This window comes from Acanthopagrus latus, chromosome 3, assembly GCF_904848185.1.
Source record: "Acanthopagrus latus isolate v.2019 chromosome 3, fAcaLat1.1, whole genome shotgun sequence".
NCBI lineage: Eukaryota > Metazoa > Chordata > Actinopteri > Spariformes > Sparidae > Acanthopagrus > Acanthopagrus latus.
The window spans coordinates 24,434,678-24,449,022 of record NC_051041.1 but is presented as its reverse complement, the minus strand read 5'-3'; the positions used below and the strand labels follow the sequence as shown (position 1 = coordinate 24,449,022).

The following is a 14,345-nucleotide window of genomic DNA, read 5'->3' as shown; positions in this document are numbered from 1 at the left end:
AGTATTAACAACCCCTGCAGGTAGACTGTGGTTACTTTGTGCCATGGGGTGGTAAAAAAAAAAACCTATCCATTTCTCTCTTAAACACACAGAAGGTATGTTAAAGAGTGTATCAGCGCCAGAGAGTACTGGCCCCTCGCTGGCTGCAGCTACTGGGATTTCGTCGAGTTGCAGCGACTGGAACCATCGTGCACCAGTAATGAAACAATTTCACACAACAGCATATGCCCTGCGGTGCCAATCTTCCAATCCTCTCCCAACCAGAGCAGGAAAAGTGCACCATGCAGTAAGAGGGAAATTAGATTTCAGATAGACAGATAGATTTTTAACTTTTCACAGCCTTGTGTATTCATTTTGGCTTCTGCCCACTGTGGTGAATCACAATATGGTGGGTTCGACCAAGATGGTACGACGAAGCTGTGATAGGATGGTAAGCGGGAGGGCGTGCATGAGAAGCATGGGTGCAGCGTAGAGGAGACATAGTTCATCCTCATTTAATGGAGACTTATGGCCGGGGTTTGTCCCAGGTTGGACGGCCGTGTAGCCATTACCAGACCATTTACTCTACATCTTGTACAGGTCACAAGAGCACAGAGGTTCAGTCCATCAGTCATAACATGCCTGGATCTCTCCAGTCACATCCCCATATCGTGATAAACGATGAAAAATGACTGCAGCTGCAGCTCTGCCAACTACATTTTGATCGATCTCTCCTCACACATGCAGTCTGTTTACTCTCGCAGGTTATCACAGCTGGCAGTCTCAGTCAAAGTCAACTGCTCCGTTCGGCCTTACGTATGTATTCATTTAGTGACCGGAAGGCCGGACCTGTGATTGAATTTTACTTGGGTTATAGACTCATGTATCAGGCCGATGATGCATTATTCCAAGATCCGGGGTTTACAGTTAAAGCTGTGTGAATGCACAAAGACAGACATATGGATACATCGGCACCGTATGTGAACTAGTTCACTGATGGTTCTGTTTAATATCAATTCATATATGGACACAGTGCACAATTTCCCAAAGCAAAAAGTAGCATATTGTTCCTTTTGTCCGCTCAACAGATGTGTCCACTCAGCACATGTTTGACAGTTGATTGTTCAAAATTCCATTATTTAAGTTGGCAACTAATTTTCTTTGGATTGACTAATTGTAAAAGCAGCTTTAGCATGCATTAAGCACAAACGAGGTATCTGTATATTCTTTCAGCCCTTTCTGTTTGTATAGACACTAGTTACAAGCTGCCCCGTGGAGTTTTTGACCACTAGTAGAGCTACGGAACAAAGTTTTTACAAGTGGTGGTGCCATGTCACCTGTGTTTGTGCTGTAGATTGAGTAAAAGCGGGTGTAAACCACAATGGAACATGGCAGCTTTAATGGGGGATAAACATGCTTTCTGTTTGTATTGCTCTTTTATACCTCAGGCCTTTGGTGCCGGTGTTTCATCTCTTCTTGGAATAATGGTGGTCTCAGTGCAGCTTCAGTTGGGAAAGAATAAAATTCACTGAATATTTTTATGGTATGAAAAAGGTCATGTTTGTAGACATCCGTATATAGGCTCTCTCTGAAACCTGCATATTGCTTTCGGTACTGTCAATCAAAAAACTTTTATTGGCTGATCCGAGAGTATTGTTTCTCTTCAATAAAACCAACAAACTCTACTCTTTTACCTATTCTTCTCCTTCACCCCAGTCTCTCCCTCACACGATTTCCTGCCCTCCTCCTTGGTAAGGCGTCTGAGAATGCAGTGGCTGTTATTAATGGTCCATGAGGAAGCAGCGTTCCTCTGCCGGCTCACTATTGATGAGCTGTACAGCTGCATCTCTCCCCTCCCCATTCCCTCCCTCCACTCCCCACCCCCTCCGTAAGTAAACTTGTCAGGCCTGATGCATTGCCTGCACACACTCAAATGCAAATCACGCAGCAGCGGCGCTTTATCTCAAACCAAACAAGAGACGCGGCAGAACATCCTGGATCCTCAGTCCCAACAGAGACGCTGTATCTGAGAGGCTCTGATTAAAGGAGTGCCAGCAGAGCTCTGCTGCTGGTTATACAATATTAGGTGGCTTGCCTGCAGAATTAGTTTAAATGCAAAGGGAAGGGAGCTTAACAGATAGAGCAGCCTTATCAGCACCGAATGAGATTTTTGGTCAGGTTTCACTCAGTCAAGTTTGAGTTAGATTTTTCTGGTGACTAACAAGAAAGGCATTCCATTTCTTAAGGGAAAAAAAAAATATATATTAAAAATAGTAACTCGCATTTAGGAGAAGTGGTTATCCTCAACTTAAATGAATGTTTCGACCAAATATGGAATTTCACTAATCATCTACTCATCCCCAAGCCAATGGAAAAGTCAGGTAAATTCGTTCCTGAAACATTTCTGGAGCTTCACAGTAAAAGAACATAGAACGTAGCATTCTACTGAACATGGGGACTCGCTTAAAAAAAAAAAAAGAAAAGAAAAAAAAATCTCTGCTGACTCTGGCCATTATCTTATTGGGCTGACCTTTACCAGTTACCCAGTTCTTACATATCGCACATTTAATGTTTAAAAACACATCTACTTAAGTTGTTTAAGAGAATCCTGGAAAACTGTTCCGTGGACCAGGAAACTTCACATCCCAATTTCCACGGGGCCACTGGGGTGAATAGAGGATGACTGCCTTTTCTACTGTTACTTTACTGAAGGAAAAAAGGTTTTCCTTGAAACAATTAAAAAAAAAAAAATAGATAAAATAAAAAAAAAAAACAAAAACAGGAATCAGTTTCATCATGAGAGAGGAAGTCCAAGGGTATCTTTTTAATCAAGCTTTCCGCAGCATTTACTGTTATTATCTTCAAATGAGCAGTGAGAGGCAGTCTTTCCGACTGGCTGCCTTCCATACCAGCTCGGATTTATGTCTCTGAGAATCTGTGAGTCGCCACTCTGCCCTGCAATGTGTAATCACTGTTATCCTTGTAAGAGTAATTGCAAATGAGTGTCCTTGTTAAATCTGTATATAGATGATTTAAGCCCATCTGAGAGCTGCACTGGATCAGTGTGATCAATAAAAACCCGTCCTTCGTCCCAGACGCCTTTGATTACCTCTTGGTGTTTTATACTACAGTGTACAGCTTTTGCATATGAAGAAAACAAATTGTTTTCCGCTGAATCCTCTTGTTCTACACTATCTGTGATTTGTTTTCATTTTCCCCATCCTTCTTTGGCTTCGCTCTTCCTGTCTTTCTTTTGTTTGAGGGCTCTTCACCCAGCCCACGGTTTCTGTCTCGCCCCTCTAATTTATTTCTCCCTCTCCAGGATAAATGCCTTGTAAGAGCCTTGTGTTTTCCTTCCTCTCCGTCACAACGTATTTATGATGTGCCTGCTGTGTGGGCTATTAGTCAGGGTCATGGTATCCACTGTAGAAGCAGGCTGGGTTGGACAGTCATACCTGGGGTCCATCGCTAGCACTTCAGACTGGTCTACACCATCTCCCATTAATCTCTCTCCAGGGCCTCTTCTGGCTGCCTCACAGCCACTTTGTGCAGCAGAGTTATGCTCCTCCTGCTACTTCCTGACTTTGATACGACACAACCCCTGCTAATGGGATTCAATTAACTCCTTCTATGGACACTAAAAGGTATAAGACCCTTGACTGGTTCTGAAAAGGCATCTGTTAAAGTGTCGGTGCACCCAAACTCGTGTTTCCTGTCTGCCTCTGCTTTAAATGAGCAAGTAAATGTAAAACAAAGTAGATAAATACATGAATAAATACATTTTCTTTTCTGAAACTTTTTTTTTTTTTATGATCTGGTTTTTAAAGAACAAAACATTTAAATTGAAATACAGGACGGTTTCTTTGTTATCATCAAAAGAAAAACAAATTGGTTTGATTTTAACTTTCTTTCTTTGGTAACAGCAATCAAAATAAGTAGAAAACAGGCCCGTTCCCACATATTTTGATAAGAGACAGTGTTGGCAACAGTTTTGAAGTATATTTGGTGACATCACATTCATGCATGTGACGGGCTTTGCTTTGCCACAACTACTTTGTAAAAGAAAATTAATTTTAGCCTGGGCCAAAGCAACGCTGTCTGGAAATCATGAATTATGTGTTCTTGTCTTGTAATTGATCAAACCTGGTCTTATAAATGGGAAAACTCAACTTTTCCTCAAAGAGGCTGAAAATGCTACCATTTAATATGTTTAATGTGTTACTTTTTATCCTTCCTATAGTCAACAAATCCGATGAAAAAAGCAAACGCAACTGATTGATCCACAAGTCTATCAATCAATCAAAGTCTGATATGTCTTCTTTCTCTGCGCCACGGAGCTCCATTGTTGTTGGAAAGCTATTAAAAACACACCAACGGGCCATAATCTGTCATTATCATGAACACACACACACTGCAGTTTATTTTGGCTCAATCCCACACCGTCCTGCTGCCACACGTAGTCCAAATGTGTATTGATTCGCAGCTGAAAATAGTCCCCAACAAACAACAGAATCACTGTTTCTGCATGTTGTTGTAATGTTTGATGAAAAGATTTTTTTCTTTTTTTTTGGGGTACATTAGCGGGGCATTTCCAAAAAATGAAAATAAATGTACGTGAGTCCTTATAAAACATTTTCAATTTTCAATATTAAGAGAAATCTTGATATTCGTTGACAAAGTAGAAGGATTTTGAGCACCAGAATGTGATCTTTGACCAAAAAAAGAGCAAATTTTGGGCTTTCCCCTCTGTCATATCTTGGGGAAGCCTCGGAAACAGAATGAAGACCATCACTGAAAGCCGTGTTCATGAGATTCTTTGCTGCCTCTTGCAGGCTTTGCCTGCTGTTAAGTACAAACCTCCACACAGAGGATTACTGTGATCAGCCGTCTCATTTAAAATTACTAATAAGGAAATCATGTGAGTGTTTGCTTGTGTGCAATCTGATGACATGCTGCTACAGATTTTCGTGCAGGAAGAAATGAGGTGAGTGACTTGTGGTGAAGCACATGTCATCTGTCAACAGTCAGAAGGTACAAGTTAGGTGGGCCTCTGTCTGCTGTAACTTCTCCCTTGATAATATTTCGTTTGCCAGCTAGAATAAAGACAATGTGTCGAAGCTGAGACAGGAGGACGAGCCAAACACAGATAACACATTCCAGGCATTGTATCTAACGACAAGCTTGCGTCTTGTTTGGCAAATTACCTCTCCTACCTTTTCAAAGAGGAAGGTGCCTCTCTCTTGCACGTTTATTTATTTCCCCCTCTTTGTTCTCTCCCTGTAAAGCTTGTCAGCTGTGATAGTGGCTCACTAAAGTTATCTGGGGCCCTGCAGTCCACGTCTGTAGGTGTTTTTGCAGCTCTGTGTGGCGGCGCGTTGCTCTGGGACCGTGCCGAATGGCACCGCGCTATCGCCTCTGATAAGCAATTAGCAGTCAAAGCCGCTTTCTCTCGCATTCAAGTTATTATTATGTGGAAATTTGAGTAGTCTCAGTCCCGGGTTGGCCGGATTCGCCGTCGCTGTGATGAGCACAAATAATTCATTCCCACAGTCGTTACCGCTTTAGCTTTAGCGACACTGACGGATTCATTATAATTTCATTCATTTTTTAAGTAAACATCAAACCCGCTAACAACCTCAGCTAACCACACACACACTTCCTTCGACACACACGCGCACACATCAGCAAGAATTCAGCAGAATGCACGTGGCTTTTCTAATTACATGGGCATGCCCTCCTGCTGCCAGAGAGGCTCATTTGGGCACCGAGAGGAACGTGTGCACTAAAAGCAAAGGAGGCTGGGAAGGATGAGTCTTAATGAGGGGAATCAGTGGAACGTGTCTGATGGTGACATTTCTTCCTGGAACTGGAGGGCTCTCGATGAAAGGCAGGCCTTCACCGCGGGGCCTGCTCCACCACTCAGCCCTCTCATCCTCATATAACCGGGCACGGCGCAGCACAACAAGCAGCCCTCACACAGGAGGCAATTAAAACTCTGATCTGCTTACACACCCGGAAACACTTGGTTGGCTGCGGGCGGAAGGGAAGGGGGGGCAGTTCACTGGCGGCGGGGTGATGATATTTGTTTGTCAGCAGGAACGGTGATAGCGGCGGTCCAAATTTAGCAGTCTTAGTAGTTTATTGCAACATACTATATTTCTTCAAACTTATGCATTAATAAAGAAAACAGATGGAGCTGCAAAAGAAAACACAAAAAGCAACATTGGGGGAGTAGGCCAAACGGGATAGTATTGCGGAGAAGCTGGCACCGAGTCAGAGTAGCTCTTTAACAGCAGCAGCACTGCTGCCAAGCCTTAATGCGATCTGTTAGTGAAGAGGGTCCTGGGACTGCAGTGGGCTCAGCGCGGTTGGAGTTAGACGTGCAGTCAAAGTCTGCAAAAGCTTCAAAAGCAAGGACACTGACGCGGAAACCATGAACACAAAATGGGATGTTATTGAAGTGATGAAAGCAGGTTTTGAATTCCTGGAAGGTAGGTCCAACAGAGAAACATGAGACTGTCAGACAAGTTGTAAACGAGACAGCAATTCAGCCAACCTCACCATCTCTCTAAGTGGAGGTACACCCGATTCAGTCATTATCTACTCACCCTCCATGCTGACCAAAGGCTGGGCAAGGTTTCATAGTATCCTAGCTGAACCAGGCGGTAAGGCAGCGAGGTGATAGTTTAGGTTGTAATTTTACTGTTCATCTTTGTTCTCCATCCCAGATACATTTGTTCAAGTCTTTTAAGCAGCTCCCTCATATTTTATTTAACACCGACATGTTTGATTGATGAGCCGTCTGTTTTTCATTGTGTCACTGTTTAATATCTCTCCATCTTATGTTAATGTTGCTTTGCCTCTTGAGCAAATCTTGCCAAGCAGACTGTTGATGTTCTCGCATCATCAGAGCTTGAACTTTTGATCCTCTATCATTCCAAAATCAATTTGAGTTCACGGACCCTCTCACAGCAGCCATTTTGACGTGTATTGGCAGGAGAATCCCAGCTGGAACTAATAACATTAACGATGCTCTGGTCCGGCAATGACTGCAATTAGCGACATGCGTTGCACCTGTGTTTGACACGGTCATGTGGGTCCCTTCTGTAATAGCTCTAGGTCCCCATTATGGTGGCTGCTGTTTCAAGGTTGGAGCAATAACATGCTTTTTTTTTTAAGGGGTTCATCAATCAGTCAACCCGCAGGAACTTAACCAACAATTTTAGTAACTGATTCCTTTTTTTTTTCCCGCTAAGCAAATGCTCTCTGTGAAATAAATGTATTGTACTTTGGCATAGACAAGCAGTTGGAAGCGGCTGTAGGAAATATTGATGGTTCCTTCACTATTTTGTGACATGTTGTGGATAGAATAATTTATAGGTGGGTCAAAATGATCAAAATCTCTAAAAGGCTCATCGTGTCTAAACCACGTGTATCAGTGGGAGATAATTCAGTGGATGAAGTCGAGTAGAACATGTGACACACAACCGTGATCGGTCGAACCAGACTATTCATTTTTTCATTTTCTGAAGTACATCTGTGTTTTCTGACTAATTAAACAATACCGCACAGTTTTTTTTGCTTGATTTTGCACACCATGCTTGTGGATTTTAAAACCCGTGGTTTGTGTGATAATGGCGAAATAGTGAATGTAACGTTTAGAGGCCGGACATGGTTGGGTCACCTTCACAGGCTAAGAGCCAGGCTGTTGTTGTCCTCCATCAGCTGGAGAACCCCCCTCAGTGCTGTGGCACTGCTGCCCATTATTTCTGGCTATCTGGGTGACCTGTGGCTGCTGTGTCATTCTCACAGCACAGGGCTAATTGCACCAAATGGTGGTACATTTTGAGGGAATAGATGCATTCAGCACTCGGTGCTGACCGCCTGGTGCCAACCATTAGCTGTAATTTAGTTCATAGCTGCAAAGATTTTCCAGTAGTTGATGTATTAACACATTTACAGCGAGCCTGTGGTGATGTAACCGAGCAATTATTTCTCCGGTGTCCATGATGCGTTTCTTCACCAATTTTCTCCTGACAGCATGTAGCAAAGAAAGTTTAATAGCCATAAGTATGATGTTTTCTTCTGTTTCTCCTTGTCTAACACGTTTTGCTCTTTCCTCGTTGTAGCCGGCTGTACCTTTGATGAGGACTCAGACCCTGGCTTGTGTGAATACCGACAAGGCCAAGAGGACGACTTTGACTGGCAGCTGATCAGGACCTACAACTGGCCACACCCGACACCGGATCTCCTGCGAGGTAGAACTCAACATTTGTCACAGATGACCTTTAAACGCTGCACTTAAGATGCATTTTAGCATAAAATTCCTTGTTGCCCAATGCTAGACAACTATGTTTGTGGCCTAAAACTTACTAAACTGCAACAGAATATTAGTTGAAAAAAAAAAAAAAAAAAGAGGACATTTTAAAACCAGAACACCAACAAAAACAATTATAAGCCAACGCCAACATTACGATATCAGTTAACCAAAAGATCATACAGGAGTTTGCTGGAATAAACTCAACTTTTGTCATTAACTTAGGGCAAAAATGTAGCTTTTATTACGTGTCTTGATCCCAGCTGTAGTAGCTGTGGTTCTGTGTGCCTGTGACCCCTGTGCATAATGCACACCTGCTGTCGTGGAGAGGTTCACTCCAGACCACTTGTGGACTGCGTTCACATTGGACAGCTCGCGTGCATGACAATCAACAGGTGGAACTGAACATCTGCTCTAAATGATTCCAGGCAGTTGGAATAAGTATCTCTCTGTTTTTGGAGCAAACATTTAAGACGCTAAATGTGAAGCGAGCAAGGAGAAGGGACATGATGTTATTGTTTGTGTGGCGGGAGGAAAGCAACACACCAGGGGTGCACATCTATACAGGATAGGATCTGGAAGAATCCATCATCGAACATAATCATTCTTTGTGCTTCTAACTATTTTAGGCCTCAAAAGCCAAGTTTGTCTGCATAGCACTTTTAACAACAACATTCAAAGTGCTTTACATAAGGTATAAAAGGCATTAAGACAAGACATAAAGAGCTAGAGAGTCTAAAAAGGCACATTTAAATTGGATAGAGAAGAGTGAAATAAAAGCTATGATGGAATAAAACTGGTATTGCAGGAGAGTAAAAAATTCAGTGCAACTACAGCGCACCGCAAGGTATGAATGAATAGTCCCTAATGTAATTTAATAAATGGTGGCGGCAAACAGCAAGGTCTTTTGCCTTGATTTAAAACAACTGAGAGTTGGAGCAGACCTAAGTCGTCTGGCACCGTGCTCTGAAAACTAAGTGCTTCCTCTCCGCGTTCAGTTTTCACCCCCGCGACATTAAGCAGACCTGTCTCAGACCATCTGAAAGGTCTGCATGGTTCATAACGCAGCAGCATTCAGAGATGTAATGTGGCCCATTAACTATTCAGTGCTTCATAAACCAACAGAGGTATTTTAAAATGAGCAAGCATGGCTGATCACAGTGGCTCCTCTAATCCCTTTTAATAGCATCAAACTCCCAGCCATGATGTATTAACAGTTCATTACTGTCGCTCAAGCACATCGACAGCAGCTTCAGGTTGATTTTTTTTTTTTTTTTCAATTGTTCAGCAGTTGAGAGGAGAATTGCAGCACCTTCAACCACCTATCAACTCATTTAATAATACATTATAGTATGAATAATAGTATGGATTGATATTTATGTCATCGCTGTGATATTTCAAAGTTAAAATAATCACTGGCATGTTGAGCAGAGATGATAATTTAAAGGATTTACAAACAGTAACGACATTCTTTAACATTGGTTTGTGCCATTTTCTGAATCATACATGGCAGATATAGTTTGATGACATAGATGTGTCAACCCAGACAAAAAAACGAGTCGCTAAAAATGTTGACACACTTTGAGTTGCCCTCAGTTATTGCTGTGCAAAGCATCCGACTCAACGGTGAGTGTTGTGTGTGTTTAGGCCTTTTTTCGCCCTGGGTTTGGGTACACCATAGTAATTTTATACTTAAGTATTTTCATTGCATTCAGACAGGTAATACACCATGGATTCCATCAGGAGTGTGAACCTGTATTCCTATTTGAGCCATTTCTACATCTCGCTCATTTGTCATATGAACCTTTGTGCCATACATCCATACACACAGTGTAGAACTTGAGACTTGTGAGTCTTGACTTGAGGAATATGTGCTGGTAGACCTGAAAATGTTACCAAGGGAACGGGTGGAGTATCCACTGAGATGTTATTTAGACCATCGTGTGTGATGGCCAGTCAGTCATCAACCCACGGGCTTAGTTCTGCAGTGACGTTCCTGCTGCGGGTATTAAGGGTTTATATTTTGTATAAACATACATTCACCAGAGAAGCTCTGTCTGAAGTGTCTGAGGATATTTACTATGTAGTCCAGAAATAGAGTTATAAACAGTGGTGTTTGGGACAAAAACGCATCACAGAATAACCCACCAGTCTGCTATAAAGCAGGCTCGCTTTTATGTCCTGTGCTGTTTTTCCGACCATTCATTACGGCAGCTCTGTGAATGTTCAGAATAAAATAATGACATATTTAATGAAAGCAAATTTACTGCACAGTGACTGGGACTGTTTGTGCCGCATTCTGTCAATTACCAGAGGGGGACTGCAAGTCCAAACATCAAGACTGAAATAAATTCAGAGTGATAATAATTGTATGGTTTTGAACGGGGAGTGTCCAATGAAAATCAGATGCAGTACCTTATTATCAATGCCAGTGCTGTGGAAGTTACTTTCAGATGTAAGGTTTCGTCAACTGAACCTCTGCAAAAAGAGTGATTTTTAATGGGAGTGCATGGTAATGATATTAACTGTAGTCCAGAAAATGTGAATTAAATGTGAATTAATTCACAAGTTCTAGAAGCAGAAGTTTTACATAATGGACCTCTTTGATGTTGTCACTGTGCCCAAAGTTGGTTTTCATAGACAGCATGAAGATGAAGAAGCCTGAGGACTTTCCACATATCACAACAGAAGAGGCAACATGTTCTCACTCCCACCTTGTCAAATATGGTAGCCTGATCAGTGGCCTTAAGCTTCAAACCATGATGCTCTTAGAGGCAGTTCAGGAAGTGATGCTAGAGGGTACACCTGCGGCATCAAACCTTGAAGCATGGGGCCACTGACCAGGCTGCTGTATTTAATGCATTAAGAGTGAGAACCTGCTGGGAGAAGACAGCACAGATTTAGATCTGTTCAGACTTAGAAACTCGGATCAAGATTGATCCACATTCTGTCTCTACCCAGCTGGGAATGATTGCAGGCCGCCCTCTCCTCACCTAGCATCAGATATGTCTCATATACAACTCAAGAGATCACACTTGTTATCAGATCTTTCCTCCTGACATGCTTTTGATGTGTATATATACGCAGTAAACTCTGACTGCTGCTAAACAGGAATAAATCTACACATCAGCTCTTTCATGCAGCTAGAGAAGGGAGTCATGTGACGGTGGGATGTCTTCCCTCAGGGAGGGTACGAACTTCAGGACCTTGTGCAGAGTTGTTTGGCAAATTAACCGTGTTTTGGAAGTTTGTCTTGCTGTGTGCACAATAAAGAGTTGAATGTGTGGTCCCTCATTTAAGGGACGCATTCATGTTTACTATATCTCCCCCAAATTTCATGTGAGCAATTAGGAGCCATTAAATTCCTGTATTTCGGCTGACAACACACTTTTGTCAGCTGTTCACATGAGAAGAAGTGAGAAGAATCATTTCACAGATATGCAGCATGATGTGACACCTTTCTGTGTCACGGTCAACTGAAGATAGGTGTTGAATAACTCTTGTTTATGTCTTTGTTGAGCAGTCATGTTGCTAATTTAGGCAAAAAATGTTCAAGTATTTCAATGAATCCAGTCACTTTGTGTAACGTTTTTTGAAAATAAGTAACCAGCTAGGGAACACATCAGAACATTTAGCAGATATTCACTAATTCGGTCGGCATAACATATCTGCTAAACATACTCCCTGTTGTATAAGTTTCATTAAAAAAAAAAAATAATAAAAATCTTGGACAGAGGGCAGTGTAATCACAGCAGTACCTGAAATATCTTGAAGAATGTGTGACCACACTTTATTTCCACTCTGGTTCCGTGTTAATGGATGTTGAAATGGACTTACGGCAGACATCTGTGTTCTCACCAGGTTTCCTCAGTGATTTATGCCAAACAATCTTATTACCTTGGTCCCCGTTCCAATCATCGCCCTACTGACAGCTTGTTTTCCCACACTCAGTCCCTCGCTGCTTTTCTGTTTAAGTTTGTCATGAATCTACACAGGTGGCCTGCTTCCAATCAACACTGACATTTAACATATATGTTTACTTAAAGCGCTCTGTTTTGAAGAACACACTGTGCAAACATACATCTGAGAGGAAAACTTTCATGAGAGGACGGTGCAGGTTTTTAAGGCTGCTGGCTCGGCGAAGTTGTTGCAATTTGTGGAAGGAGCCGACAGATGCCCGGGATTTCATAATTCATTCGCAGTTAGTGCTTGTTCCGCTGTTCCAGGCACAGCTCCCCTGAGGAGGGCTGGGTATGTTAAGGAACTCCCTGGGACTGGTGGAGTCTAGCATGGGTCATTGCTGATTACACTTCCTGGTGTTCCTCAGGGGCCGGTAGTGCCACAAAGACCGCTTTCCATCTTCTTTCATCCATTAGAGAAGGTCAATTTCAGCCGGGATGAGCACATGCTCGGGTGACTTGCATGCATCTCTCAGATGCTGCTGGGCTAAGATTTGATGTATAGCTGTGTGAGATCTCATCATCAGAGGAACCTGTTGTGAGCCCTCTTACGGGGGTCATACATTACCTATACATATACATATGATGTGCTAGAGACTTGTGGTAAGTGTTACACTGACAAATCTGCTCCATTACAAGTCTCTGGCATCACTAGCCATCATCATGTTATGAATTCACTTTTTCTCACAAATATGAATTCTAACCCTTGTTTAGCAAATAGTTTGTTCTTTTGTATAGAATGGTACATTTTGTTTATTAATGTTAACTGCATTGTGGCTGGGCTATAGAAACACTATGAAATCTCATCAGGACAGGCATTTCAGTTCAGAGCCAAAGGGGGGCGTTTGAGTTGAATTTGCTGAGAAAAGACATTTCTAACCATTCACATGGCAACAATTTTAGAAGGCACAGCCCACTTGCCAGCAACAGGCACAGCGGGCTACTTTATTGTTGTATTCCAATCCAGACATTAGATTCAAATAGTACTTTCTACTCCACTGTATATTATTTATGTCTATGGTTAGTAGTTGCTTTTTATACTTTTTTCATACAAAATAAATGATGAACACAGTAAATATGATACATTCTTGCAGACTATAATACCCAATGGTATATTAAAGGCCTAGTGTTTGTGGGATATAGTGGCGGCGAGACTAAATACCCCTCATCTCACCGTTTTCTGCGGTGGCAGCTATAAATGCAAAATTCCCTTTCTTCAGCCAGTGTTTCATTTGTCCTTTCTGGGCTCCTGTTGAAACATGGTGGTGCCCTCTAATAATCGTAATCGTAATTGTAATCCTAGCCATGATCATAATCATGATAATCATAGTCATAATAATGAGAATAATAAAACAATATGTAACAGATAATTGCTTACTTTTGTGCAATTCATGGTTTTTAATTACACATTTGGATAGCAGTATTACATGTCTACTTGTGACTGACCAAAGAGCATCACAAAATAATCATTTTTGTATTAATTTCTGTAGATTTTCTGTTTTGAGGTCATTTCTGCTATAAGGGAAATTGAACTGTAATGGAATTTTGAGTTCAGCATAGAACGTAGCTTAATAATTAATCTGGTGTACTAATAACTGACATGGAAAAAGAAAACAGAAAAAAATAAATATTACCAAGCCCTAATTTTGATTGGAATATTTTCATCTGTACTGCATCAATATGGAATTCCAGTGAGACAAGTGGTTGGATAGCATCTGCTTGTTAAGCTTCCATGTGTATTTTCCTTTAGTTACTATTGCTTCCATAGGCAACACAGGGAAGATTAATTGATTTGCTGTCAAGTTGTAAGTGAACGCGCTGTCTTTGTTTGAGTGGAAATATTATTTTACCTGTTCATCTCAAGTGTGAAGTCGGCATTATCGCCTGTGCTTTCACACTGCAGTGAAAACAGATCTGTCTTTTCAAGTCTCTGGTTTATCCGGCAGCTCAGGAAGAATATGCAAGGTCAGAGTTTTCCTAGAGGACCTCTGGAGCAACACTGCAAATATACGTTTTACCTCAGGTTTTTCCAAGGGCTTTAAATTCTTTCTGAGGCGCTAAAGAGACTGCGATTGAGACAACAACTTAGT

At 41.8% G+C, this 14,345-nt stretch overlaps 1 protein-coding gene across 4 annotated transcripts in view; it reads left to right on the top strand.

The window, feature by feature from the left end:
* Positions 1-14,345, top strand: part of ptprua (protein tyrosine phosphatase receptor type Ua) — a 196,891-nt gene that overhangs the window by 45,024 nt on the left and 137,522 nt on the right. For all 4 annotated transcript variants that reach the window (XM_037093288.1, XM_037093287.1, XM_037093286.1 and 1 more), the window contains exon 2: positions 8,109-8,237. In XM_037093288.1, coding sequence (XP_036949183.1) covers positions 8,109-8,237 — 129 coding nt within the window. The remainder of the gene's footprint in view (positions 1-8,108; positions 8,238-14,345) is intronic.